Here is a 25,142-nt window from a genome sequence, read left to right on the forward strand (position 1 = left end):
CTGAAACAGGGTTTGGGCACCAGCGCCAAGAACATGGCAGTTACAATGTGAAGACTACAGCTATGAGCAGGGTTTCCTGACAACAGGCTTGTGAAGACACTTCCAGGCTCCACGTCCAGCAGCTGTGTCCGAGGGCTGGCCTTCCAAGGACTGAGACCTGGTCATTCAAGAGCGAGCTCCTGCCAGCCCGGTACCAAACCTCCCCTTACCTCCTTCCTGCTCTGGAGGCCTGGTCCTTCGAAATCTCACCAGACATTTTCAGGTCCTTTCCAGCGGCTGCTGTGGCTCCCAGATGCCACCTGCCTTCCTGTTCATTTTCACCCAGTACCTGGGTTCTTTCATGAATAAAAGCAGCTTCATCCAATTTAACAAAACCATTACCCGACTCAGACTTGGCTAAGTTCACACCTGGAACTTACAAACTGTCTTCCATACAACTTCTCAAGTGTGTGTAAAATGATCCAGCCAAGAAGAAAGCGGAAGCGGTGAAACCTCACCCAAGACAGTACTCCCATCTGTGCCTACACGGAGTCACCCTGGGGCACCAGCGCAGAGCCTTCTGCTCCCTGGCACCTGCAAGTGCTGTGTGCAGACAAGCCAGCTGACACCCCAACCCTGCCAAGCCCCTGCCCTCGTCCCTCCAGCGCCGAGCCCCACCTGGTGTCCTCACCTGCCAGTGGGTCCCACCTGGGGACAGGTGCTCCTGCCCCCACCACGGGAAGCCTTGTCAGCCCGCTGCGCACTCACACCTCACCCCACCTGGTCACCCACGACCAGCATCCCTACCCCCGAGGCGATGTCGTGCCCCCGGCTGGGGGACTTCTGCCCGGACGCTGACCAGAACAGCACGAGGCTCCCCAGGACCACACACACACGTGCTCGACAACCGCAACACCAGCTCATGACGTGTACCAGCATCTGATGCTTGTGCCCAGCAGTCCCAGGAGCACACCTGGTGCTCAGTCGAGTGAACAGCACGAGAGCAACAAAACAAGGTATCCTGGGCGTGTCAGGACCAGACTCACGCCCTGGACGCCACGGCTACTGCTGCACAGTGTGTCTCCCCTCCCCATAGGCAGTTCTGTTTGCAGACCTCCATGCTTGTTCTCAGAAACAGTCTGCAGGTGACTTACCTGTCTCCTCTGAGGTGTGTGGTCCCTGCACCCACACGCGTGCTGGTACGCACACCCTGCCGTCACCCTGGGGTCTGCCGGGTCCCCACAACTCCTGCTTGCCAAGGACAGCACTGCCTCGCAGCCCGAGAGATGTAGGACACCCTGGGGGGCTGCACGCTGGGTGCCCCAGACGCATGACACACAGCGGCCGTGACCCCGGGGCACGGTGACCGAGGGAATCAAAGGCCAAACCACACGTTGTCATATGGATTTTAATAGGTTTTCTGATTGACTCATCACAGTCACCATTTGTACTGTAATGATATGCAGCTTTACTACACTAGTATAAATAAACAGATAAATACAGCTCTAGGCAACATCGCAGATGAACAAACCAGGCATTCGTGAGTCAGAACTGAACACAATTATTAAGGAGAAGAGATGCTGACACCCTGCCCATCCTCATCATACCTTCTCAGAAAAGGCACTCCAATGAGGCTCCGCCTGCGCTCCACTGGGCCAGGCACTCCCACCGCGTGGTCTCCAACTCCCTTTGCTGGGCTGAGACGCAGACACACCCAACAGACCAAAAGGAAAAGTGGAATGCAGTGACAGACACAGCCACGCGCGCGCTGGAGGCACAGCCTGCCCCCTGCATCTCAGCAGCAAGGGCACACACACAGGAGAGAATCGGCATCCGCCCAGGACGTCAGTGTGAAGCAGGACCCAAAATCGGCAAAGAAACGAGGGAGACAAAACACGCCACGTGGGACGCCACGTGGGACGCGGTGCAGCCACAGAGCCCGCACGCTCGCTGGGCCTCGGGCAAACGCATGGACGAGAGCTCGAGAGGAGACCAGCTGACCGTGGCTCAGGAAGGGCCGTCTCCACAGGCTGGGAAGCAAGTGCGGAGGTGGCCGGAAGGGGGAACAGGACAAACACTACCTGCAGGCAGAGCGAAGCTCAGGTGTCGTGGAACTCCCAACGTCTGCTCACCTCTCAATGGTCGTTCTAATATGGCTTTGAGATCTTATAAATCCTTAGCATCATAAAGATCTTCTGTGACCTCCCAGACCTTACAGGTTTATTAAGAATCAAGAGGTGAACAATCACTTCCAAAATATAAAAACAGCTCATTGCAAGATGTGTTTCAGAAAAATGTCTGTCTCTAAAAATTCATTTTGCCTCCCAAGATGCATAATCCAGAATTTTCAGGCCAGTGCTTCAAGTGAACTGCCTTTGCTGATGTGAATTGAGACCATGATTAAGACAGGTATTTTCCAAAACCCCAAATTCCAAACACATCCAGTACATTTCCAGCCCACTGTGCAAAAAAGTGCAGCGTGGATTCAAAATGTCACTGGACACCTGGACATGACCTCCATGAAGATTCACAAGTTCTGTTCAGATCAACATTTTAACTGCTACCTCTGCCATTCTATTTTGTTTTTTTTTAAGGTTAACACTATTTAACTTTTAATCTGTGAAACAATACATAGTGTTTCAGCTTCCAGTTAATGAGTCAAAATGGACAAGCCGGAAACACAACCCAGAGGATGGCAGTGAGAGATGAGAAAAGGTTTCCGTACACGTGTGATCACAAAGAAACAACCACACCACATCTTAGACCCTCGTTCCCACTGTAAACTTTGTTCATATCTCCATATTTCTGAGTTAGTCTATAAAAATCACATTAAAAAGGTAAAAGTATTTAAGTGTGATATTAACTGATCTGTATTTTATAAATTTTAATCCATAAAAATATAAATAAGAATGGTAAATTTTTAAGAAAGAAATATACATTTAGTGCAAGTTATGAATTACATTTTTTCTTCAGTGTCAGCAGTAAAATACCTTAAGGAAAGGGAAAAAAAAAAACCAGACTGATCTAATTTCAAGAAAAAGAAGATTCCAGTGTTTAAACATGCGACTTATAGCAGGTGCAGCCCGACACAACACTTCCTTCTTGTCACGATCAAAGCAGCAGCATTTCCTTACGCTCAATGGTACTTGTGTTATAGGAGTTTTAGAAACAGAAAAATCTGCGTTAAGACCAGTTCACGTTATCCATCAAGTCAGAGAGGGTGAGAAAAGCAAGAAGAAAACTGTCCATCCTTACCAGTCAAGCCCCCTGTGGTGGATGCTGAACCCCTCCCCCCGCAGGGCTTCCGCGGCGCCTCGCCCCAGTTGTGGTACCGGGCTTGCCCCAAGCACCTCGTGTGGGGACACAGCACCCACTCCCTCCCTGTGACGAGACCCCGGTACGACCACGCACATCTCAATATGAGAAAGGACTGCTCCCCACGTGCACACCACTCTCAGAGGCTCGGTGACAGCTCGCGGGGGAGGGGAGAGGAGAGGAAGCAGCTTGTCCGGAATGTAGAAAGGTAATGCTTTACCTGTACGGTTCAGGAGTTAAACACAATAGTTTTGATTAAAAAAAGGGCGGGGGGGGGGGGGCAAGACCTTGCAGTCTTAGAGATGGCTCAATTCAGAGGGACCCCTTCTGACACGGGGACTGCTGGCCCCTCTGCAGGGCCAGAAAGGGCGGGGTCGGGGCCGCCTCCGGGGCTGCGCGCACGGCTGGGTCGGCCCTGCGCTGCTCGCTCGGCGGGGAGGTCCAGCCGCCTCTGCCGCCCCTCACCCCACCACAGCAGCCTCGGCAAACCCGCCGCAGGAGCCCGCCGCCGCCGGTCCTGCCTCCGGATCAGAGCGAGCTGCTGCTGAGCAGGCAGGCCTCCTCCCCGTCCTCCTCCCCCTCCTCCGCCGCGGGGCTCAGTTGAACATGATGGAGGCGGGGTCTTGGTTTGCCGTCTGGGCCATATGACGGAGGATGTCTTTTTTTGTGATGATACCAAGGAGGCGTCTGCAAAGGACAAGCAGAAGGTTGCCGTTAAAAGGAAGGGAAAGGAGAAGCTAAACCTACAGCTAAATCCTTTCGGCTGACAGAAGGAGAGCAAAGCAATCAGCCCGAGTCTGTATTTTCAAAAAGCATCTTGGTCAAGTAACTCAACACCCAGCAGCCATGCTCGGAGGTATGGAGCATGTCGCCCCTAACCGCTCAGTATCCCTGCCCTGAGACTGAGCACCGGACCGCGGAGGCGGAGCCTGAGTCACGCGAGCAGCGCGTGAGCGAGCAGAATGCACCAGGGGCGCTGAGCCCACCTGAGGAGGACAGCCCCTTCCCACCAGCCCGAGAGAAGAGAGCCGTAATGACCAAGTCCCCTTTAGAGTGCACTTTTCCTTAGAGCCAAAATTAACTGTCTGAAAAGCTGATTTAAAGAGCGCCCAGCTGCATGCCAAATCTTCACGAAAGCACATACAGCTCAGGTACACGCACTTAGGATGGTCAGCACGGAATTTCAATCCCAAACTTCAGAGTCCCAAGAGTGAATCTCTAGGATGACCCAAGTGTCTACTACAGTCATCAATGCCTTCCTTTTCTGATTTTAGTCAAAAAAGGTACAGTGCTTTTATGAAAGTCTGAGTTGTTAAGGCTTACATTAAAAGATAGGTTAAAAAAAAAGTCAAGAAGCAGTCCTAGAAGATTACAGATGAAGCAGAAAGCAGAAGGGATGAGTAGTTACTCATTTTTCTGGCCAGTGGTTTCTTCAAAAAGGATGCATGGAGATCAGTGCTGGACTGAAGTCTACAGGGACAGGCCTCACAAAGGGGTAACAACCACAGGCAAAAGAGCCCAGCGTGAGACTGCCAGAGCCAGACAACTTGTCAGAGAATTCGAAATCCTCTTTAGTCACAACTCCACTGGGACCCACGGCCAGGTACAGTCACCACACATGACCCTCAGCCGCTGCCCACACTCTAGAAACAGCCTACAGAGGGTGCTGGAGCCCAGGCCCCGGGACCTGAGGGTGTGTGGGGCGGGCGGGCCGCTGAGCTGGGTAACACCACGTGTGCACATGTGGGGTTAGACTCCCCACGACACAGCCAAGACCAGGGAGGAAACACAGGGACGGGCTTGGGGGGGCTCCTGGGTGGAGTGGGGATATCTGCTGCAGGACTGTACCGACCACACTGCCTACAGTCCTAAAGCCAAGGAGAGGCTCTGGGGGCCAGGAGGTGGGCCTGCTGCTTCCCAGGGCAGGGTGCGCACACACCCCCGCGTGAGGAGGAGGAAAGGTCTAGCTAGCCTGATGGGGGAGGCACGGGCACGGAGCCACCCCCCGCCCGGTCTGGGGAGCAGCCGCGTGATCACCAGGGGCTCGGCGTGCCGCGTCAGCTCCTCCAGGTGCGCTACCATGTTCTTCTTGGTGATGATCCCCAAGAGGCTCCTGCAACAGACCACGTGATGCTAATGACTGCGGGGGACTGCGGGAGGGGTCCTACCATCATGATACAGAGGGCGAGAAAGAGCTAAAACGTGAAGGGCTTCAGAAAAATACACACAGAAGTGCTATGGGACCCCAGGCACCACTGCGCCACTTCTACTGGCTTTTGCATGTGATGTGACCCTACTTTAAATGCTGGTAGGCAGCTGTCCTTCTTAAGTTAAAAGTCAAGATTATTAAAAAAAAAATCAAGACTATAAAAGCTCAAAATGAAGATGACTCCAAAAAAATTTCAAAGAAATGCCATCAGTACAGAGCTGCACAACTCTAACTGTAACTTCATGTTCTTTCCACAGAGGAAAGTGCTTCTCATTCCTAAAGGGCCAGCCCCCGGCCCTCCTCACTGCATCCACCTTTACAATGGAAGTCAATAAATTCAACTCCAGTCTATGAGGGTATACACAGTGGGTGCTGAGAACCTTAAAAATCTTTCATCTTTAAATTCTGGAAGCCCCTCTAGCACACCCTGCAAGGTGACTGGACACCCTGCCATCTGGCTAGGTCAGTTCTGTGTCGCACCGCCTCAGACCACCCAGGCTTCCTGAAGAACGAACGTCAGCAGGGGACCTGCTCAGTCAAGAGCTCTGGGCCCACAGGAGGCTGCTTATACAGCGGTCAGTCACGGGGCACGGAAGGCCACCGGGGAGGGATGAGCAGGAAGCAGGCAGGGAAGGGACTAGAAGAGGCAAAAAATGCTTCTTTGCAAATGTCTTTTCATCTTTTACAACGATGCACTTATCCTTAAGAACAAAGACAAGCTGAACAGTTCTCAGAGCGTGGGAGCACGTCTCCCTCCAATAACTCAGAACATGCCCCACATAAAATAAGCACCCACTCAGTTCTAAGAGAAACAATCACCAATTCACCTGCATATATAGTTGGAATCAAGAAAAGTGAGCATCTTGACATTAAGTAAAAGAACCCCAGTTTAATTCTTACTCGTTCTTCTCTGCCCAATTACATACAATGATTAATTTCAGCTACTAAGTTAGTAAGCTCTGCCAAACCTCGTGGTACGCAATGAATTTAAGGACAAAATGGCAAACTTATACATTTATAAAGTAATCTTTGTATTTACAAAGTAACAGCCATAAAAGGAGGAAATACATATGTTTCCTCTCTTTAGTTACTGGAGAAAAGAGATTTCAGAGTAATAAGGACAAACTCAGTATTGCTTTATTAATTTCAGAAGTCTCGGGGAAATCAATGCAAAATCTGACTCCCGTAAAAGACGATTTTGTTCCTTGGGGCACACAACGCTGTAAGAGCAATAAGGCTCGACCAGCACTCTGCCCCAAGGTATCTGTGTCCATAAACACCAGGCCCAGGAGCCCCTCTGCCCCCCAGCTTCCTCCCCCAAAGGTGCACGTTTGGAAAACCATGTTTACTGTCCGCCCCGTGTGCGAAGCTCCACAGTAAAGAAACCTCTACAGCATCTGACCCAACACTTTCCTGACCCACATGGCTGCAGAACTCATTCCGAGCAGGTCCTGTGAACGTCCTGCTGGCTCCACGGAAGCTGAAGGACTCTGAGACTCTGCTTATCAGAACACGAAACATGGGCAAGACCTGCCCAACCTTGTTCTCTCCTTCCATTTCCAGGTCTGGGCTCCTCAAGTCTTCTTCCCCCAAACACACAGCTGTTCCCACCTCTAAGAACTCAGTATGAAACCGCAACGTGTTGACCACGAGATTCTCCACTAAAATGCAGAAGACGCACGCTCTTCTTATATCAACCTATTTTCCTTGAAGGACAAAAATAAGGAAAAGGTAATCACGGCACCTCCCACCCCAAGCTCTCTTACGAAAAGGCAGGCTCAAGCTAGAACCTGACCTGTCCGCCCTGACCAGCACCCCCCCACCATTGACTCCTCTCTAGCACCTGTGCCGCGCAACAACCTGGCACAGTCGGCGGAGTGCACGGCGGTGATGAGCGCCGCGGCCTGTCACGTGCTTCAGCAGGACTGCACCAGGACACGCCCACTGGTCACGACTTGGGAGGACCAGCCACGGGAGGCACAGAGAGCAACACGGAGCAGGTCAGAGTTGAGCACGACCTGGCCTGGCTTCCGACTGAGCCGTTCATTACTAAAGGGACCCCCACTCGTAAGGCTTTCGAAAAGGTACTCCATTTAGCGTCTGCTTATTAAGCTTAACAAGTTTGGTACCATTATTCTTTAGACAACCCTAAACAAAAGAAAACCGTTGTTTTGCTGACATACATCTCTTTTCCCATCAGTATCTGTGATATCTGATCATCCAAAGCCCTGCCCATCACTGAAGATAAGCCTGAGGGTAAAACCGCCTGGCACACCAGATATAAACCTGGAGGCTGCACACCAAACAGACCTGCTTGGCCGAGGGCCATTTATCTTTCATCAGTTGTAAAATAATGTAACGTAAAATCCAGATTTCTGACGACACATCAATACCTACAAGATATGCCCCATCTAAACAAACCCAGGTTTCCACTGTCACATGACAGCCGACAAGCAGCTCACCCCAGTCCCCAGCCTTCCTGCCCCAGCCTTTCTGGAGCCTGCTTCTCTCAACCTCAGTCCAGCTGATGCCCGTTAACTGGAGGAAACCACAAGTGGGAGGATTTCCCCCTACTTTCTCATTTCCCTATGGTTACACTAAAATAAATGGGACAAAACTAATCCTTAGAAAACCTCAAAAAGTCTCATTTTAGGGAAGGGATGTAAGAAGAAAGCTGTGAGAATCTGTTTTTCTCCCCCACAGTGAGTTGGAGAGAAGAAAAAATCTTAATTTGAGGCAACTAATCATGAACATGCAAAGTACACAAATCAACTAATATTTGCAGAAAGCCAACCGTGTGCAAAACTTAGTGCCCGATACCCGAGGAGGCCAAACCACATGCCTGCAGCTACACAAACCCATGGTCCAATGCCACGACTCCTCAAGTATGAGGCCCATAAACCAACCTCAGCAGTCCACTCAGTCATATCTGACAACTAGTCACCAAGTCAAAATGAGTCAACTCAGTCATCACATGTATACACGCACAAACATGGCTTTTCAAACATGGGATGCTGGTTTAAAACTAAAATTCAAACATTCAAATGCAGTGATATAACTATGTGATAAACAACAGAAACTGTGTCATCATGTCACACATGGGACCATGAGATTCTTTATACTGAAAAGAGACACTTCAAAACATGAGCACTTTAATATTGAAGGTAAATTATTTTATAGGATAATGTGAAAATATCTATTAAATTTTCAGTGCATTAACTTTCAAACTTTTCACTTTTAGGCTTTATTCTTCAGATCAGTTTTGTTCAGTCACTCACTCGTGTTGACTCTTTGCGACCCCATGGACTACAGCACGCCAGGCTTCCCTGTCCATCACCAACTCCCGGAGCTTGCTCATGCCCATCAAGTCGGTGATGCCATCCAACCATCTCATCCTCTGTTGTCCCCTTCTCCTCCTGCCCTCAATCTTTCCCAGCATCAGGGTCTATTCCAATGTGTCAGTTCTTCATATCAGGTGGCCAAAGTATTTGAGCTTCAGCTTCAGCATCAGTCCTTCCAATGAATATTCAGGACTGACTTCCTTTAGGATGGACTGGTTGGATCTCCCTGCAGTCCAAGGGACTCTCAAGAGTCTTCTCCTACACCACACTTCAAAAGCATCAATTCTTCGGCACTCAGCCTTCTTCACAGTCCAACTCTCACATCCATACACGACTACTGGAAAAACCATAGCTTTGACTAGACGGACCTTTGTTGGCAAAGTACTGTCTCTGTTTTTTAATATGCTATCTAGGGTGGTCACAGCTTTTCTTCCAAGGAGCAAGCATCTTTTAATTTCATGGCTGCAGTCACCATCTGCAGTGATTTTGGAGTCCAGGAAAATAAAGTCTGTCACTGTTTCCATTGTTTCCCCATCTATTTGCCATGAAGTGATGGGACCAGACGCCATGATCTTAGTTTTTTTAATGCTGAGTTTTAAGCCAGCTTTTTCACTCTCCTCTCTCACTTTCATCAAGAGGCTCTTTAGTTCTTCGCCATAAGGGTGGTGTCATCTGCGTATCTGAGGTACGTAGCTGATATTTCTCTCAGCTATTTCTCCTTGCTTATTCTTCAGCTATGCATATGTAAATTAGTACATACGAATGTTCACTGAATATTCTTTGTAGAGAATAGTTACAGTCAACTAGAAGGCAGGATGATAACCCTTGGTAAGGCTGTAAGCTCTTGGCATCCTGCCCACCATCATTTGCTCACTGTTATCACACTGACTACTACGTATTTTCTGTTCTCGCCTTTCGTGAGCAGTATTATTGTGGTTGTTATTTCTCATCAATGCAGTCTGAGGGCATCTGAAGCAGAAAACTTGCCCTTTGGTTTCCAGAACAGTGACCATTCATTCCTTCAAGGCTAAAGACACTTTGGACTGTGAACATCAAGCCGGATGCAGTGGCTGAGGAAGACCATGGAGCTCTTTCATAAGAAGGATAAGGGTTAAAATGTGGCAGGAAGAGTGTGTACAGATGAGTTAGTCGCCCAAGGAGTCTAGACTACCTGATGTCAATTCTCAACCTTTCCATTATTAGCACAGTCTTAGAGTTTTAAATATTAAATTATGCAACGACGCTTACATCTAGAGGCCATGTGGCACCATTCTGGTGGGCAATATGTAAGCGGAAGTTGCAGGGTAGGTCTCTGTGTAGAACTCCTCGGAGGAAGAGTCGACAGAGATGGCACTGGTAAGCCTGCAACACCCTGAGCTGACCAGCCATCCTGCAAGCTCAGAGCAACCACAGAGAGCCAAGGAAGCCCCAGGGACTTTGTTCTGGACACCCCGAACCCACCACCATTCCCAGCAACTACCTGTACCTGGATTCTATCATATAAGAAAAAGAAAACCCTTATCTTGGAAAAAACAAAAAGAGAACTCCCTGCCCTTGATCAAGAGCTCATCCCTGCATCGATTCCTCCCTGCTTCCTGGAGTTACCTTCAGTGGCTGCTGCTGCTGCTGCTGCTAAGTCGCTTCAGTCGTGTCCAACTCTGTGAGACCCCACAGACGGCAGCCCAGCACAGTGCAAATACTAGCCATGAGTCACGCTCTCTAGCTTCTTTTTATATTGCAGACCCTTACGGGCTAATACATTGTCCAAGAAATCGAGGCACTTTCCTGGTGGTCCAGTGCTGAAGACTCTACTGCCAATGCAGAGGGCATGGGTCCCATCCCTGGCTGGGGAACTGAGACCTCACATACCACACGGTATGGCCAAAAACAAACAAGCAAAAGAAATCACAAAGAAAGATGGACTCTACTGGTCAACAATCACATCAGACAGCAAGAGGCAGGACTTCTACGCTGGGAGGCTACTGCTCCCTGGACTACCTGTGCTGACCACGGGCCTGGGCAGAGCTTCCCACATGGATGACCACCTCCATCCAGAGGGGCCGCGGGAGCGCTGCAGCCGGAGGTGCCCTCCTCCTGCCGTCCCCTAGAGAGGGCCTGCCTGTTCTGTCTGTGCAGGATGGCTGTGGGACGGCCGGGTCCTCCCGTGTGCACTGTCTCCAGCCGTCTTACATGGTGCGGGAAACCGCCCCACCTACTCCACCCAGCCTCGCTGTCCTCAGCCTTCAGGTGCGGGCTCCGAGCAGAAAGAACAGCGTGGTGGGAACCAGGGGGCCAGAGAGAAAGGGCGGCAGGGAGGCACACCACAGGCCAGCAGCGGGGAGCAGCGCCAGGCAGCAGGCTGGCGCCAGGGCCAGAGGCGCAGTGTCTCCCTGCTCCCCAACTCCCACCAGACCATACTTCCCCAAACTCCCACGTGGAGAAACACGGCCAGGTTATGTGTGAAGGGCAGAAAAACCAATGTGTGCATTTTAAATACGTAAGTGTTTATCTGCCAGCACCGTATTCACAGGATTTGCAGATGGAGACTGTAGAAAAATGGAACCAGAGCATTTGCAAAAGGCTTTCAGCTAATCCACCAACTTGGTCTAATTATACACAATTTCCCTCACCACACAATAAATCAAATAGTAAACAGCCAGCTTATTCAGAAAGTTGCTACTGTCCTATAGACAGACACTCTGACTATGAAATAACTCCAAGAACAGGCCGCTGCAGCGCTCCATGCAGCGGGGTCCACTGCTCTCCAAGAAGGGACCCGTCAGCCTGGAGGCCCCTAGGCCCTCCGTGACCCCCTAGGGCACATCGCCTCCCTGCAGCCCTGAAGTGCTCCTGGTTCAGCAGAGACCTGGCAGTCGACACTTCGCCCACGCTTGGTAAGTGGGATTTTGAGGGGCTAATCCTGAACGGCAGACCTCCCCTGGGGGCCTGACTGGGCTCTCCTCACCCGACCCTGAGGGCCCCGCACGGGAGGGGGACACACCCACCCGTTGTGTGTGACGAGGCACTGGCGCAGGCCCAGCTTCCGGAAGATGTCCACCACGATCTCCATGGGCGTGTGGTCTGTCACTGTGAACGGGCTCATGTCCAGGATGCTGCGGAGCTTCAGTGGCCGGGGGCTCTCGGCCGGCAGGGATGGGGTGTGCTGCGCAAAGCACACGCGAGAGCTGCCCACAATCCCCTCCTGCTTTTTCCGGGCACTTTCTGCAGAAACAGAGAAGACCACCCATTACACACTGACAGGGCTCCTTCTGTTTTAATGGCGACCTGCTTATTCACAGACTTAAAATGATAAACAAACATATCCTTTTGACCTCTTCATTTTTTACTCTCTTCCTAACCAAGGAAAAAACCCACTAAAAAGCTATTTCACGATCTCCTGTACTCAACAGAATCAGAATCCACTAATAACAAATCATCTTTGTGCAAATAAAATATTTTTGGTGTAATCATTAGCACGGCATGATTTTCGTTGCTGCTGTCTAACTCTGACGGACCAGGAAGCGTGCTGGGACCATGAGGCTTGACATTGCACAAGCAATGAGACAGCGCTCCCTAAGGGAGCCTCCCGTCCAGGGCCCGCCCTTGCTCACTAAGGGAGCCTCCCGTCCAGGGCCCGCCCTCGCTCCCTAAGGGAGCCTCCCGTCCAGGGCCCGCCCTCGCTCCCTAAGGGAGCCTCCCGTCCAGGGCCCGCCCTCGCTGGATCCACAGGGAACTCCAGCCTCCTGCCCTCACTAAGGGAGCCTCCTGTCCAGGGCCCGCCCTCGCTGGATCCACAGGGAACTCCAGCCTCCTGCCCTCACTAAGGGAGCCTCCCGTCCAGGGCCCGCCCTCGCTGGATCCACAGGGAACTCCAGCCTCCTGCCCTCACTAAGGGAGCCTCCCGTCCAGGGCCCGCCCTTGCTCACTAAGGGAGCCTCCCGTCCAGGGCCCGCCCTCGCTGGATCCACAGGGAACTCCAGCCTCCTGTCCAGGGCCCGCCCTCGCTCCCTAAGGGAGCCTCCCGTCCAGGGCCCGCCCTCGCTGGATCCACAGGGAACTCCAGCCTCCTGCCCTCACTAACGGAGCCTCCCGTCCAGGGCCCGCCCTTGCTCACTAAGGGAGCCTCCCGTCCAGGGCCCGCCCTCGCTGGATCCACAGGGAACTCCAGCCTCCTGCCCTCACTAACGGAGCCTCCCGTCCAGGGCCCGCCCTCGCTGGATCCGCAGAGAACTCCAGCCTCCTGCCAGGACCGCACTGTCTGTCCCCTGCTGTGAACCGGCTAGTTCGTTCTCTTTTCTGGCATTCAAGCTTAATGCTCCAAGTGAGCCATGAGGTGCGGTGAAACTAGTCATAGAGTCACATTCCTGAAGGACACCGGGCAACTTTCAGGGCTTATCTGTGAAGACCATGAATTCCTGCTCCTGGGGCCCCGCGGCCGGCGCTCCCGCCTTGTGTCTGCTTCCTCCGCCACCTCTCAGTGTGCAAGACAGGACGTGGCCGGGAGGCAGCGCACTGCCGAGGGAGGACACAGACCACGGGGCAGGAGGGGGAAACCCACAACAGGGAGCGCATACTCAGGGAAAACGAAAACGCTCGTGTTCCTGCGGCTGAGTCAGTGTGAATTCAAACCTGTGTACACATTTGGTATCTGTCACACTGAACATTATTTTGAACAGAAATTTTGCTACAAAAACATTTAAACAAACATACTAAGCATCAGTCCTGCATGAACAGTGAGCAAAGTTCGTAGACACAAGCTGCAACCCTTTCCACTCCTTCCGATCACTAAGGCCTGGCTTCACCGTGCGGTAACGCCCAGTGGGGTTCTAACACTGGGACTCCCTAACACACCTTGAAAGCATGAGGAAGATACAGGGGAGGAGAAAGCCCCTTAGCAACTGACATAAATGACTTCGGAAAAATGCTTGTTGAGCTGTTGTCTGCCCAAGGAAGCATCAGGTTACTGGCCCATCATGAATGACAGTCATTCCGAGTGCTTTATAAAGCTAACCCCCATGGTCAACCTGAAACCTTAACTGAGCACATATTATACCATCAGTGCAACAAGCAGACAGACTGCTTAAATATACATCCAATGATAAAACAATCCCAGAAGAGTTTAGAAAAATGCATCGATGACTGTAATTCATTTACTGTTTTCCTGGAACTATGGGCCTTTATACCTGCACAAGCAAGGAGACAGCCCTTACTACGGGCCCCAGAGGCCCGAGCCTAGGCAGTCCATCTGGGACTCTAATGTGCTGTCTGGAGAACACCACTTTTATATGAAGGCCGGCATTTCTGACACAAGCACACTTACTGAACATGTACTAAGTGCCAGGACACCTCCTAGATTTGGTTTTTGGAAAAAAAAAAAAAAAATCGTTCTTGAATGTCATTCAAGGCCTTTGAAGCAGAAATGACCTGAGCCTTGACAGGACCCCCTTTTTAAGGAGCGCATGCAGATGCAGAGTCACACTTCCAGGAGGAGGCGGACTTGCATTACTTTAGGAAGCAAACGGGTCTCTCTATTCAGAGCACGGTGTTTCAGCTACATGAGCAGGTACAAGGCTCATCTGAACTCCTACAAAGAGAGGCACAAGGGACTGGTCAAGGGACCACCGTTCGGATTCCTGAGTAAGCACCATCGCACGGTCTGGGGTTGGTAACCCTGCAGCGGGGAGAGCCTGAACAGGGCCTCCCCCGGGGGCGCTGAAGCTTTACTCGGCACAGAAGCACCTGAGGGGGCGGGAGAGCCGAGCGGCGAGGGGGCAGCCTGCCCCTGTGCCCGCACCTCTCTGACCCTGGGCACTCTGTCCACGGCATTCAAGTTCTCACACATGCACAGTCTCCCTGTAAAACCCACAGTTCCTAGCACACAAACGGAAAGGAGCAGGCCCACTTTTACACCCTAAGGTGGAAAACAGAAAAGACAATTCCACTCACTCTAGAAGTACTGTTAAATACATGCTTCGTTTTGCTTTTTATTTACTTCATTATTAACCTTTTGGTCGCAGCGCAGGGTATGTGGGATCTAGTTCCCTGACCAGGGGTCGAACCTGGGCCCCCTGAACTAGCAGCATGCAGTCTTAACCACTGGGTCACCAGGGAAGTCCTGTGCTTCATTTTAGAGAAACCCACACAACATTCAGCCTTACTAACCCATCTGGACCCAAACAGGCAGGAGGCGCATCTCTCCATTTGGACTAAACATGAACCCAGTAAGCTGCTGTTCACTCCTGGTGAGGGCACGCGGCAGAACCACGGCTTAGAGTCTGGAAATATCTTACAAAATTACACGTGTGTCGCTCTCTGACTCAACAACTCCATTTCCAGTATTTGCCCACTTCTGTGCACAGAGAAAACATCAACTGTGTGAGGTCATCAGCTGTGTGAGGAAGCAGTGTTTATCGCAGCAGCAGAAGGGAAACACCTTAAGCGTCCCTCTTATAATCACGATGGATTCCACGGCACCTCCACCCAGTGGCGCTAAAGCTGCTAAAGGTAACATGGTCTGGAGAGAGGCCCAAGAACACACCGTACGGTGGAAAAGACGAGACACAGGGCAGCACACGATACAACCTGCTGCTGGAGAAAAGAAGGGGAAACACACACTGATGTCCATGAGCTCAGAACGCTGTCCACAGAAACGGCGGAGGCAGCCCAAGGGCCTGCCTGCAGAGGTGACCGGTGACTGTGGCGTCGTGCTGAGAGGTTTTCACTGTATGTTTAACCTTCCTGAATTTGAACTTTGTGTATGTACCGTCTACACATAGACTTAAAAAAAAAAGTTTTGATGAAAATAACATTAAAATGGAGAATTTATAAATAAATCTGGGGAAAAGTGGTCTTTTAAATCTTGAGTTTTCCTATCTCTAGACACAAGACAGCTCATGACTTACTCCAGCATTCTTTCTTGCTAAAGTCTTTTTAGAAGTATCTTATATAAATACATATAAACAATATATTATATCTTATATAAATATATTAAACTACATACTATATCTTACATAAACTACATACTATAGTTTATATAAATATACATAAACTACATATTACATCATATATAATATGTTGTTTATAACATAAAAAATCTAGTGCACAGGTCTATTTTTCCCAAAAACTAAAACTTCAGCAAAACATACGTGCATCAACATTTAAGGTACGGTACAACAGACCACAACGTAACCAAGCTTTCTGACAAGAGGGTTTGATAACTCACAGACCTAAGGCACCCCAAGTCCCTGAAGCCTGTCATGCCAATATTTTATTTCCCAAGACAGTAATAAAAAATATTTTAAAATATATCCACAGAATCAATGGGAGTACAAATAATTCTTTACTTCACCACCGTCTTTTCTTTCAAAAACCGAGGCTTTTTCCTTTAAATTTCTAACGCCAAAATTCCGACCCTTTTCTTCTTCGTTTACTATTATAGCTTACAGCGTGAAAAAGTAGAGAAGGAAGCTCTTCTCCGGTGGCGCGTCGGCCGTGGTGGTGGCCGGGGGTGGGCGCGCCTGCGCGCAGCCCCGACGCCATACACACTGGGGCCCTCACTCCATGGCCTGCAGCAGAGCTCGCAGCGCCAGGACCGCCGGGCTGCGGAGGCCTCCAGGCTCTATCTCCGCAGCTGAACTGGCTGCTCTACAGACTTCCTCTCCTGTCTGCGTGAACAGCTTTTGTAGCTGACAGCTTCCAGTCTGACATGAGAAATACTGCTCATCACACCATCCAGCCTTCCCTCGTAAATGGTGCAAGAACTCAAATACTTTACAACCCTTCTGCAGCAGCCAGAGAGGTCAGCTGGAGGGAGGCGCCAGGTTCCCAGGAATGACCTTTGGGGACAGGCTGAATGCTCTGCGTGTTCAGCTCGTCCTCTACTGAACACTGGGAGTGAGTATCAGAGCAACAGCTGGAAGAAAATACTCTGTCACCTCTGGGGGTTTGGGAAGAACAGTCAGACTGTAGAAAAGGAATCAGATTATGCAGAAGTCTTACTGGCCTCATCAATACTACAGGACTACAAGGAGAGGGGATAAATAAACTTTGGAGGAACAAAACTGGCTTCCTCCTCAGAAATGGTTTATCTCCAAAAAATAACACAGATGGCGAATGCCTTTAAACTATCAACACATTTTCAGGAATGTCCGCGCAGAATACAGGAGTACTTTCTTTTTTATCGTGGCACTTAACCAAAAATAAAATCTCAATTATCTTTTTCAATTGAAACTATATATTAAAAATTAATAGTATAAATCTAAGTTCCAAAATCAAAAAAAAGCAATACCCTCTGGATTGGACATGAAACAGACCGAAGGTGATGGGATTCCCAATAACTTGCATTCACATATGAGAATGTATTTAGCTGAATACCTCAACAGTTACCAAGGCCTCACAGTACTAGCTCATGTTATTGTGAAAACTGTCAACAGAACTTTTCTGGTCAAGAAGAGTCTGACTCCAAGCTTTCGAAATAATGCCAAATCAAAAGTTCAAATAATATTTAGGTGGAAAACAACCCATGGAAGCATAAATTCCTTTCCTAAAAAAATCCTGAGATGAAGAGATACTATAATATACCAGTTCCTTCCACAAACTCAACAGATTATATTTTCCAGTTTCCCTTTCTTTCAGAAACCTATTAGATATTTGTATCTGGCCACCGTGGTGCCCAGATGCCAACAGCCAGTCAGAGATGGGCGTGTGTCTGTGTGTGCGGGTTTCTTTAAGGGGTACCTATGGCGATGGTCAGGTCTCTCCTGAGGGCAAAGCCCACGAGTCTCTGTGACTCCCTGGACATGATGACGGGGAAGCCGTTGTAGCTGGTCTCGTTGATCATGCTCTCTATGTCGTCCACCGTCATGTTGTCCTGGGTCAGCACGGCCAGCGGGGGGTCGCTCCTCCGAGGTCTCATGACATCGGCAGCCAGGGTGGTGTGGGTGAACTCTTCTTTGGCATCCAGGAAGGGGTACCCATTCAGCCGGATGTGGGCTTCATAGATGCCTTCCCTCCCGAAGGCATCACCCACCCATTTGCTGGTCATCACGGCAGCCATGAGGGGCACGATGTACTCCAGGCCTCCCGTGAGCTCAAAGACGATAACCACCAGGGACACGGTCATCCTCGTCACACCACCTGAAAAGCAGGAAGGGCCCGCGTCAGGAAGCACAGGGGCCCCCCCAACCCACGGCAGCAGAACTGCTCCACGAGGCAGGTGAACCCAAACTACAAACACAACTTTGTGAAAAAGATCACGACTACTGTGATAAGATCCCGAGAAACACCCATCTCCTTTATAACATTTCAAACCTGTTATGCTTCAGATTAAAAAAAAAAACACACACACAGCTGACCAGCTAAAACGGTCTGCTGTTTCGGTTTAACACTATAATAGTGGCATAATCCCACCCCATGAAAACTGATGGTTAACTCTTAAAACAGTTTAGTGAAGCATATCATAGCTAACTTATTTACCACCCACGAACAAATTAAACTCCTGTGGGTAGAATATTAAATTAATGCATCTGTCCTCTAAATCTCTTCAAAATGAGTGAAAACGTTTGGACACCTTGTGATTTCTGTTAATACTGTAGTACTCTCAGAAAGGCCTTCTGAACCATTCACAGTGTCCACAAAGACCACCACAGGGCCCCACCCTTCCCTGACCCAGGCCTCTCCACCCACTGAGCTGCCTGCCCCCCATCTCCAGCTACTCATACCTTATCTTATTACAGTCATGCTTGCCTCATTTCCAGCTGTGAAGACTTCAGGTGACCCTTAGCGCAGAAACCACCACACACTCAAAACCAAACTCCTCCTCCTCTCCAAAGGGCTCTCCACACAACCTCCCTGAAGCCACCGCCGGGCACCACGTCCCTCCTGACAACCGAGTGGCCACTCCTGATTCATCCCTTTACTCCGGCACCGAGACTCTCATCTCGTCCGCTCAGATTTGCTCTGCAGACCTCTGTGCAGGGGTCCCTTTCACAGCACCTTCGCTCCTACCAGCCTATTTGGCCCTCAGGACTCTTCCTCAACCTGAGTCGTTCCATCTTCCCTCCCTGACTACAGCCCCCATCACCTTCCATCCACCTGACCAGCCACATTCCCAGGTTAACCTCTCCTCGGTGCTACTTCTCCCATGCTGCTTCTCTGCTTAACATCCTACCAGGGGATCGCAGTCTATACAGCCTCTAGCTTAACCTCACTTTCTGTTATTAGCCTAAGAACAGAAGGCAGGAAGAACCCACTATATGTGACATATTTGCATTATGCTATGGATGCCCCAAGCAGTTTACAAAAGCTTCTATCATTTTTAACTACACGTACATTTTATCAGGTATTATGCTAACAGTTTTATATGCGTATCACTGTCTATAACCCCCAACAGCAAGAGACAAGTAGTTACTACTTCCATTTTGAAGAAAATAAAAGATCAAGAAGTAAAGGAACTTTTGCAGAGCCCTCACGCTGAAAGTGGCAAAGCCACAACCCTGCTACAGACCTGACGGATTCCAAACACAAACTCGTCCTGATGAGAATCACACTCCTCACACTTCCCGAGGTGCCCACAATGCTCTCCCCTGCAACACTGCCAGTCTCTTCAGACCCCACGAATGCCAGGTCCATCATCCCAGCTCTGCTGTCTGCACACTCCTGGCCTTGTGAATCAAGTTACCCCCTGCCAAGCCCGCGCCTCTCTCAGCACGTCCGCCCCAGCCAAGCCCCTGCTGCCCGCTCAGCTCGAGGCTCTGCAACCCCCGGTGGCAGGAGGGCCTGTGTTCACACTCCTTTCTGCGTCATTCCCCACTTCCCCATGGCACAGATGAGTATCTGCTTCTCTAGAGAGAACCACTCTCTCCGTCACTTTCATCTACGACACACCTGAAGATCAGTAACTACACAATTTTAACTCACTGAGCAGAACTAAGTCAAAATACCAAGTATAACTAAATATTATAACCAAAATTATGCCGGCATTTTAAATATAAAAAAAGTAACAATTTTTCATGTTCAAGAGGATAAGAAATAGATTCTTAGGAATGTAATGCCAGTGTTTTGGTTTTCGTTAAAGCTATCTTTTCCCCTTCTGCTATTGAAGCACCTTAAGCAGAAGCAGACTGATAAAGAAACCTTTTACTATGGCTCACAATCATCACCACAGAGCTGGGGTGAAGGTGCTCGGAGCTCTGCTGGAGTGTGGGCCCAGGAACCATGCCAGAGGTCACAGGTAAGCCAAGGAAAGAGTAAGCAGCTCCTCAGACAGGACTAAAGAAGCCTTGCTGTCTGCGGCGTTTGCTGTCATGAAGCATCGCATGGCACTGAGATGAAGCTAACCACGCCTACAGTTTTGCACTAACGAGTGTTCAGGGACAGGCAAAGTGAAAACCAGTTCTGCACAGGCTGATGCCCCTGCTGGGCCCTCCTCCCTGGCCCCACTACTCTCAGCCGGCCAGGCAGACACACACACACCCCCCCCCGCCCCCCCCCCCCCCAGTCTCGTTACCTAGGCACGCGGCCGCGCCGACCATGGCGTACAGGCCGGGGGTGATGCAGTCAGCGCCGACCTCACACCACTCCTTGAAGATGAACCAGTCGTGGTGATAGTAGGCCAGCTGCTCCACCGCGATGCCCACGATGCGGCCGGCGATGGCGCCAATGGCCATGCTGGGGATGAACAGGCCAGATGGGACCTGCGACAGGGCGGACGCTCAGTGAGGCGAGTTCTCCGCGCACCTGCCCTGCACGGGTAGTACGACCCTCCTCTCACAGGGCAGAAATAAAGCTGCAGCAAGCCCTGGCAGCAGTCTCCCTAACAATCCCAACAACTGAGTTACCGAGTAACCAACCACCTTCCCCAGCCCAACCCAAAACGTCCCCTTAGAAGGCATCAAACAGGCATCTCATTCTCCTGCACGTCAGAGCTTCAGCCAGGGTGGAGGAGTGGGGGTCTTAGGGCCTGCTCTGCAGTGACACAGGATGCTGAGCTGGGTTCCCCACACTGGACAGCCACACCCTGCTTCCTGGGAGTCTGGTCTGCAGCACACAAGGAGGAGTTCAGGGCGCTAATCAGCTGACCTTAAAGCAGATTATCGGGGATGATGAGATGGGCCTGAACTATCACAAAGGCTTTTGAAAGGTGAAAGAAAAATTTGCGGAGAATAAATTGAGAATGTGGAGATAAACCGAGATATGACCAGACACACTGGTTCTGAAGAGAAGGAAGGGGGCCATGGGCCAAGGCTCCTGGAGGCTGGAAAAGGCATGAAAACTGATTTTGCCCAAAACCTCCGTCACTCCTATGTACTTGGTAACTTCAGCCCAGCGAGATCCAATTTGGAGTTCTGATCTCTGCGACTGTATTAAATGTGTGTGATTTTGTGGTGATTTGTCACAGCAGCCATAGGAAGCTAATACGTGGCTTTAAAACATGATCACAACTCTGACACCACCCCCGAAGTAGAGAGCATGTCCTCCCAAGAACCCGGGACCTTGGTGACCATATGCAGAGAAAAAACACAGCAGGCGGCGTGCGCAGGAGACATCTTGGGCTGGGCTAGAAACGGTCCTCTTAGGACCCTCACTGTGGGGACCCTGAGCTGCCACAAGAGGCACCTACCAGCCTCATCTCCCCCATCATACCCAGGCCATCATGTAGGAAAAGCCAGAGACAGGAGACAGACAGACAGATGGACAGACAGGGCAGGAACCCTGGCGGTCCATCCCAGCCGTCGGAACCTGCTCGGCCCTGCTGCCTGACACACGGATGGCTCTGAGACGCCCGGCCCGAGCTGTGTCTGCAGACGGCCGCAGAGCTGACCACAAACAGCCTCGCAGCTCATCCCAGCCGTCGGAACCTGCTCGGCCCTGCTGCCTGACACATGGATGGCTCTGAGACGCCCGGCCCGAGCCGTGTCTGCAGACGGCCGCAGAGCTGACCACAAACAGCCTCGCAGCTGAGTACCCCACCTGCTGAGCCAAGAGTGAGGGCACAGCGAGCAGCTCTCTTAAGCTGCTAGGTTTGGGGTCAGCCGCTACACAGCAACAGACACCATGCTCAACAAGATATCCTGAAGAAGTCTTCCTCCCACAACTAAAAATTAAACCCCAAAGAGCTTTCTCAGCCTATATTTGTGGATCATCTTCAGATAAAACCTTTGTTTCTCTTTCCACGTACAAGTCTTGGACCCGCCACGGTTACCTCACGACCCCCTCACGTGGACACTTACCTTGATGCCAAAAGTGAACACAGTCATTATGATCTTAAATATGAGAGCCAGGCAGAGCTGCCATATGGCAGAGTACACCCCCAGGCCCGCGGGACGGTCGGGGATGTCGTCCACGATCTTGCTGGCATTCATGTCGCTCCTGTAGTCGCACAGGGAGGAGGACTCCAGGGGCCCGCAGTCCGTGAACAGCTCTTTGATCAGCTCACTGGTGTTGAGCCGCGTGTACGGGTTGGGGAAGGCGACCACTGCGGTGATGGCCGCCACCACGATGACCTCGAGGACCGGGTACTTCCCGAACTTGGTGGACTTGCGGCGGCGACACCAGGCAATGTTGGCCCTGATAAAGAAGGCTCCCCAGAGCCCGCCGAACACCCCCAGGAGGATAAAGGGAAACAGTTCAAACAGGTACCATGGAGTGTGATACTCCACGTAGAAGAGGACCAGGCGGCTGTTACCAAACGGATTGATGGATCTCAGAACAAAGGCAGCCACCAAAGCAGCAAAGAACGACCTCCACAGAGTCTTCAGAGGAAAGTAATAGCTGACCTAGAAAACCAAGGGGGAAATTAATGTGGTGATTTTAGAAAACCGCTCTGATATGTCATAACTTGAGCAGTAAATATCAATGCTCTAAATTTTGCTGCAGCTAGAATTTATACATAATTCTATACATATCATGCAGTAAGAAAAACACCACTATCTTAGTAACCTTGGCTATCATACCATTACAAATTTGTAATATCGACTGATTATAACTGTCTAATAACTATTTAAAATACCTAGTATTGTGTTATTTTCAAAGGGAGCTTCACCTCAGTTCAGTCGTGTTAGTTAAGAATAAATGTACCATCACCGCTCTTGTTAGTTCACAAAAAAAGGATTAAATTTCCCTCTTCTCTATTGAAGTAAAAAGAACGTAAACAACTGGGGGAGAAAAGTAAATTTCAAACCATTTCTGAATCACATTTTTGTGTAAAAACTCTTAAGCACCAATGAGAGAACAAAAACAAAATATTCCCCTGAAGTGACTAGAATTATTTCCTTAAACATCAATAAGGGCCACAGAAGTAATCACACACAAAAGTTAAAAAGATGACTTAGAAACTGATTAAAAATCTTAAATAAAAACAAAGCTATAATTTAGCAAATAAGGACTGTTTCAAATATTTTTTATTTAATTCATTTGTGCTTACTTTTAATCATGTCAAAAGGTTAAATTTTAAATAATCACATATATAGATAATATTTTTTAAAAGACTTCTCAATAAAGAACATACATATTACTTTTTATGATTTTTTAATGTAAGAAAGAGTGAAAAGCAACTATAAAAACAAATTTGAAAACTTAAAAACAAAGTATCTATCACAGCAGCTAACAAGACTGAGAAGCGTGCCAAAATACACACTTAACGGTGCCTGTGCCTCATATGATTACTGGTGGCAGCTGCCGTCTTAACCTACCTCTTCCAGACTGAACAGCACTCCTCCAATCGGTGCGCCGAAAGCCACAGAGACGCCTGCAGCGGAGGCAGCCGACAGCACCTACGAAGAAGACGCAGCCGTTTCATACGCTTACAGGCTCAGCAGGCCAAACTCAGTGTCTGCGTGTACTCAGAGTGTCTACATCCCCTTCCAAATTTAACTCACGTCACCTTCCTCTCCAAGCAAACACAAATACTTCTTCTAAAACCCCTTGTTTCTCTTCTGCTTTAAAAGTCATTCAAATATTCAATACTCAGTCAAAACACATTTGCGTGAGATATACCAACGTAAACAGGATGTAAAGGAGAAAAGGCAATGAATTCAAGCATCAGGATGCCTGCATGAGAAGACCAGCAAGCCAGGACTGGGGCTCAGGGAGAGCCGTTTGTTTTTAAGCAGGATGTCATTTCTTCAGATTTTAGGGCTCACTGTTTCATCACTAATCATTACTTCAGTCCACATCCTGGCGAAATGACCAGGGAACTGCAAACCCATCACGTTTCCCTACATTTTCAGTCAACTGAGTCATCTGAAGAGATGGCTGCTGCCACCATGGAAGCCTCACGTGAAGGTGCAAACCCGGCTGCCCCGAGGGCCCAGGCTGGCCGCCCCGAGCCCCCGCACACAGGCCACGGGAAGGAAGGAACAGAACCCAGGGTCCCCCTCCAGCTCCCACCAGCATGAAGCCAAACACACACACAGTCACGGGCATCTACTCATAATTAGCCACTTTTCCGAAGAGTCTTTATTCCTTCTACTACTTGACTCCAGCAAATATCTGAGGCTACCAATGCATTTTTTCAAACGCTGAATTTGTACATCTTTGAAAGAGAAATCTGAAATAATAAAAAATTAAATTCTAAGTGTTATGAGCATGAACTCCATAGTCAGGCTGCTAGTTGGCAAATTAAAAATGAACAAATTCGTGTTTCACTTAAACTGTGCCTGGCCTGAGAATGCAGACTCTGACAGGGAGCAGCAAGGCTTATGTCTCAGTGTTTTCCCACCAGCACGACTGCAGACAACACACCTTGCAGAATCTTCTGATTCTAGCTTTAACAGAATCTATAATCAAGCTAGCACCTAAGTACTACAACTCACAGATGTTTTGATCTGTTCCACATAAGTGCCTAAGAAGCATTTAAACATTTCAAAAGAAGTGGGCAAAGGAAGAAAATCAAAATATGAGGCCTCAATGCTCTCAATCAACATGAAAGCCAGCCATGTCTGCCCCGAGGTGTCAGAGTCAAGTCAAGTCATAAACACCACAACGTGTTTGCACCAAAGTCCAGGTGAAGCTGATTTCTATAATGTTACCTAATTAGGTGATTTTTGCACTTAGAGAGAACAAATAACAAATTTTCCCTCACAATGTCAAGGTCCAACAGCAAGTAATGGGAGTGAACTGACAAACGCAGACTAGACAGGGGAACACGAAGGGATGGGGCTCCCACAGTCTGGAGCTAATAAGAAGGTGCAAGGAGCCCACTTTTCTTCTAGAAAATATCCACAGCAACCTGCAAACATCAGGTTTCAATGTCTCCATGATCTCAGGATGACCTGAACAAAAGGGCAAAGGAAGCTGCC

The 25,142-nt window shown here is 49.7% G+C and overlaps 1 protein-coding gene across 8 annotated transcripts in view; it reads right to left on the reverse strand.

The window, feature by feature from the left end:
* CLCN3 (chloride voltage-gated channel 3) overlaps window positions 1-25,142 on the reverse strand; it is a 102,554-nt gene that overhangs the window by 3,092 nt on the left and 74,320 nt on the right. For 4 of the 8 annotated variants that reach the window (XM_042243560.1, XM_027964637.3, XM_060411064.1 and 1 more), the window contains 7 exons: window positions 23,535-23,615; window positions 22,074-22,619; window positions 20,351-20,537; window positions 17,581-17,979; window positions 11,850-12,066; window positions 5,332-5,407; window positions 1,374-3,981 (listed from right to left, as the gene is read on the reverse strand). In XM_042243560.1, coding sequence (XP_042099494.1) covers window positions 3,823-3,981; window positions 5,332-5,407; window positions 11,850-12,066; window positions 17,581-17,979; window positions 20,351-20,537; window positions 22,074-22,619; window positions 23,535-23,615 — 1,665 coding nt within the window. In that variant the 3' untranslated portion in view covers window positions 1,374-3,822. Of the gene's footprint in view, window positions 1-1,373; window positions 3,982-5,331; window positions 5,408-11,849; window positions 12,067-17,580; window positions 17,980-20,350; window positions 20,538-22,073; window positions 22,620-23,534; window positions 23,616-25,142 lie in introns of those variants that run through there. The other 4 variants (XM_060411066.1, XM_027964640.2, XM_027964641.3 and 1 more) reach the window with 2 other exon arrangements.

This window comes from Ovis aries, chromosome 2 (assembly GCF_016772045.2).
Source record: "Ovis aries strain OAR_USU_Benz2616 breed Rambouillet chromosome 2, ARS-UI_Ramb_v3.0, whole genome shotgun sequence".
NCBI lineage: Eukaryota > Metazoa > Chordata > Mammalia > Artiodactyla > Bovidae > Ovis > Ovis aries.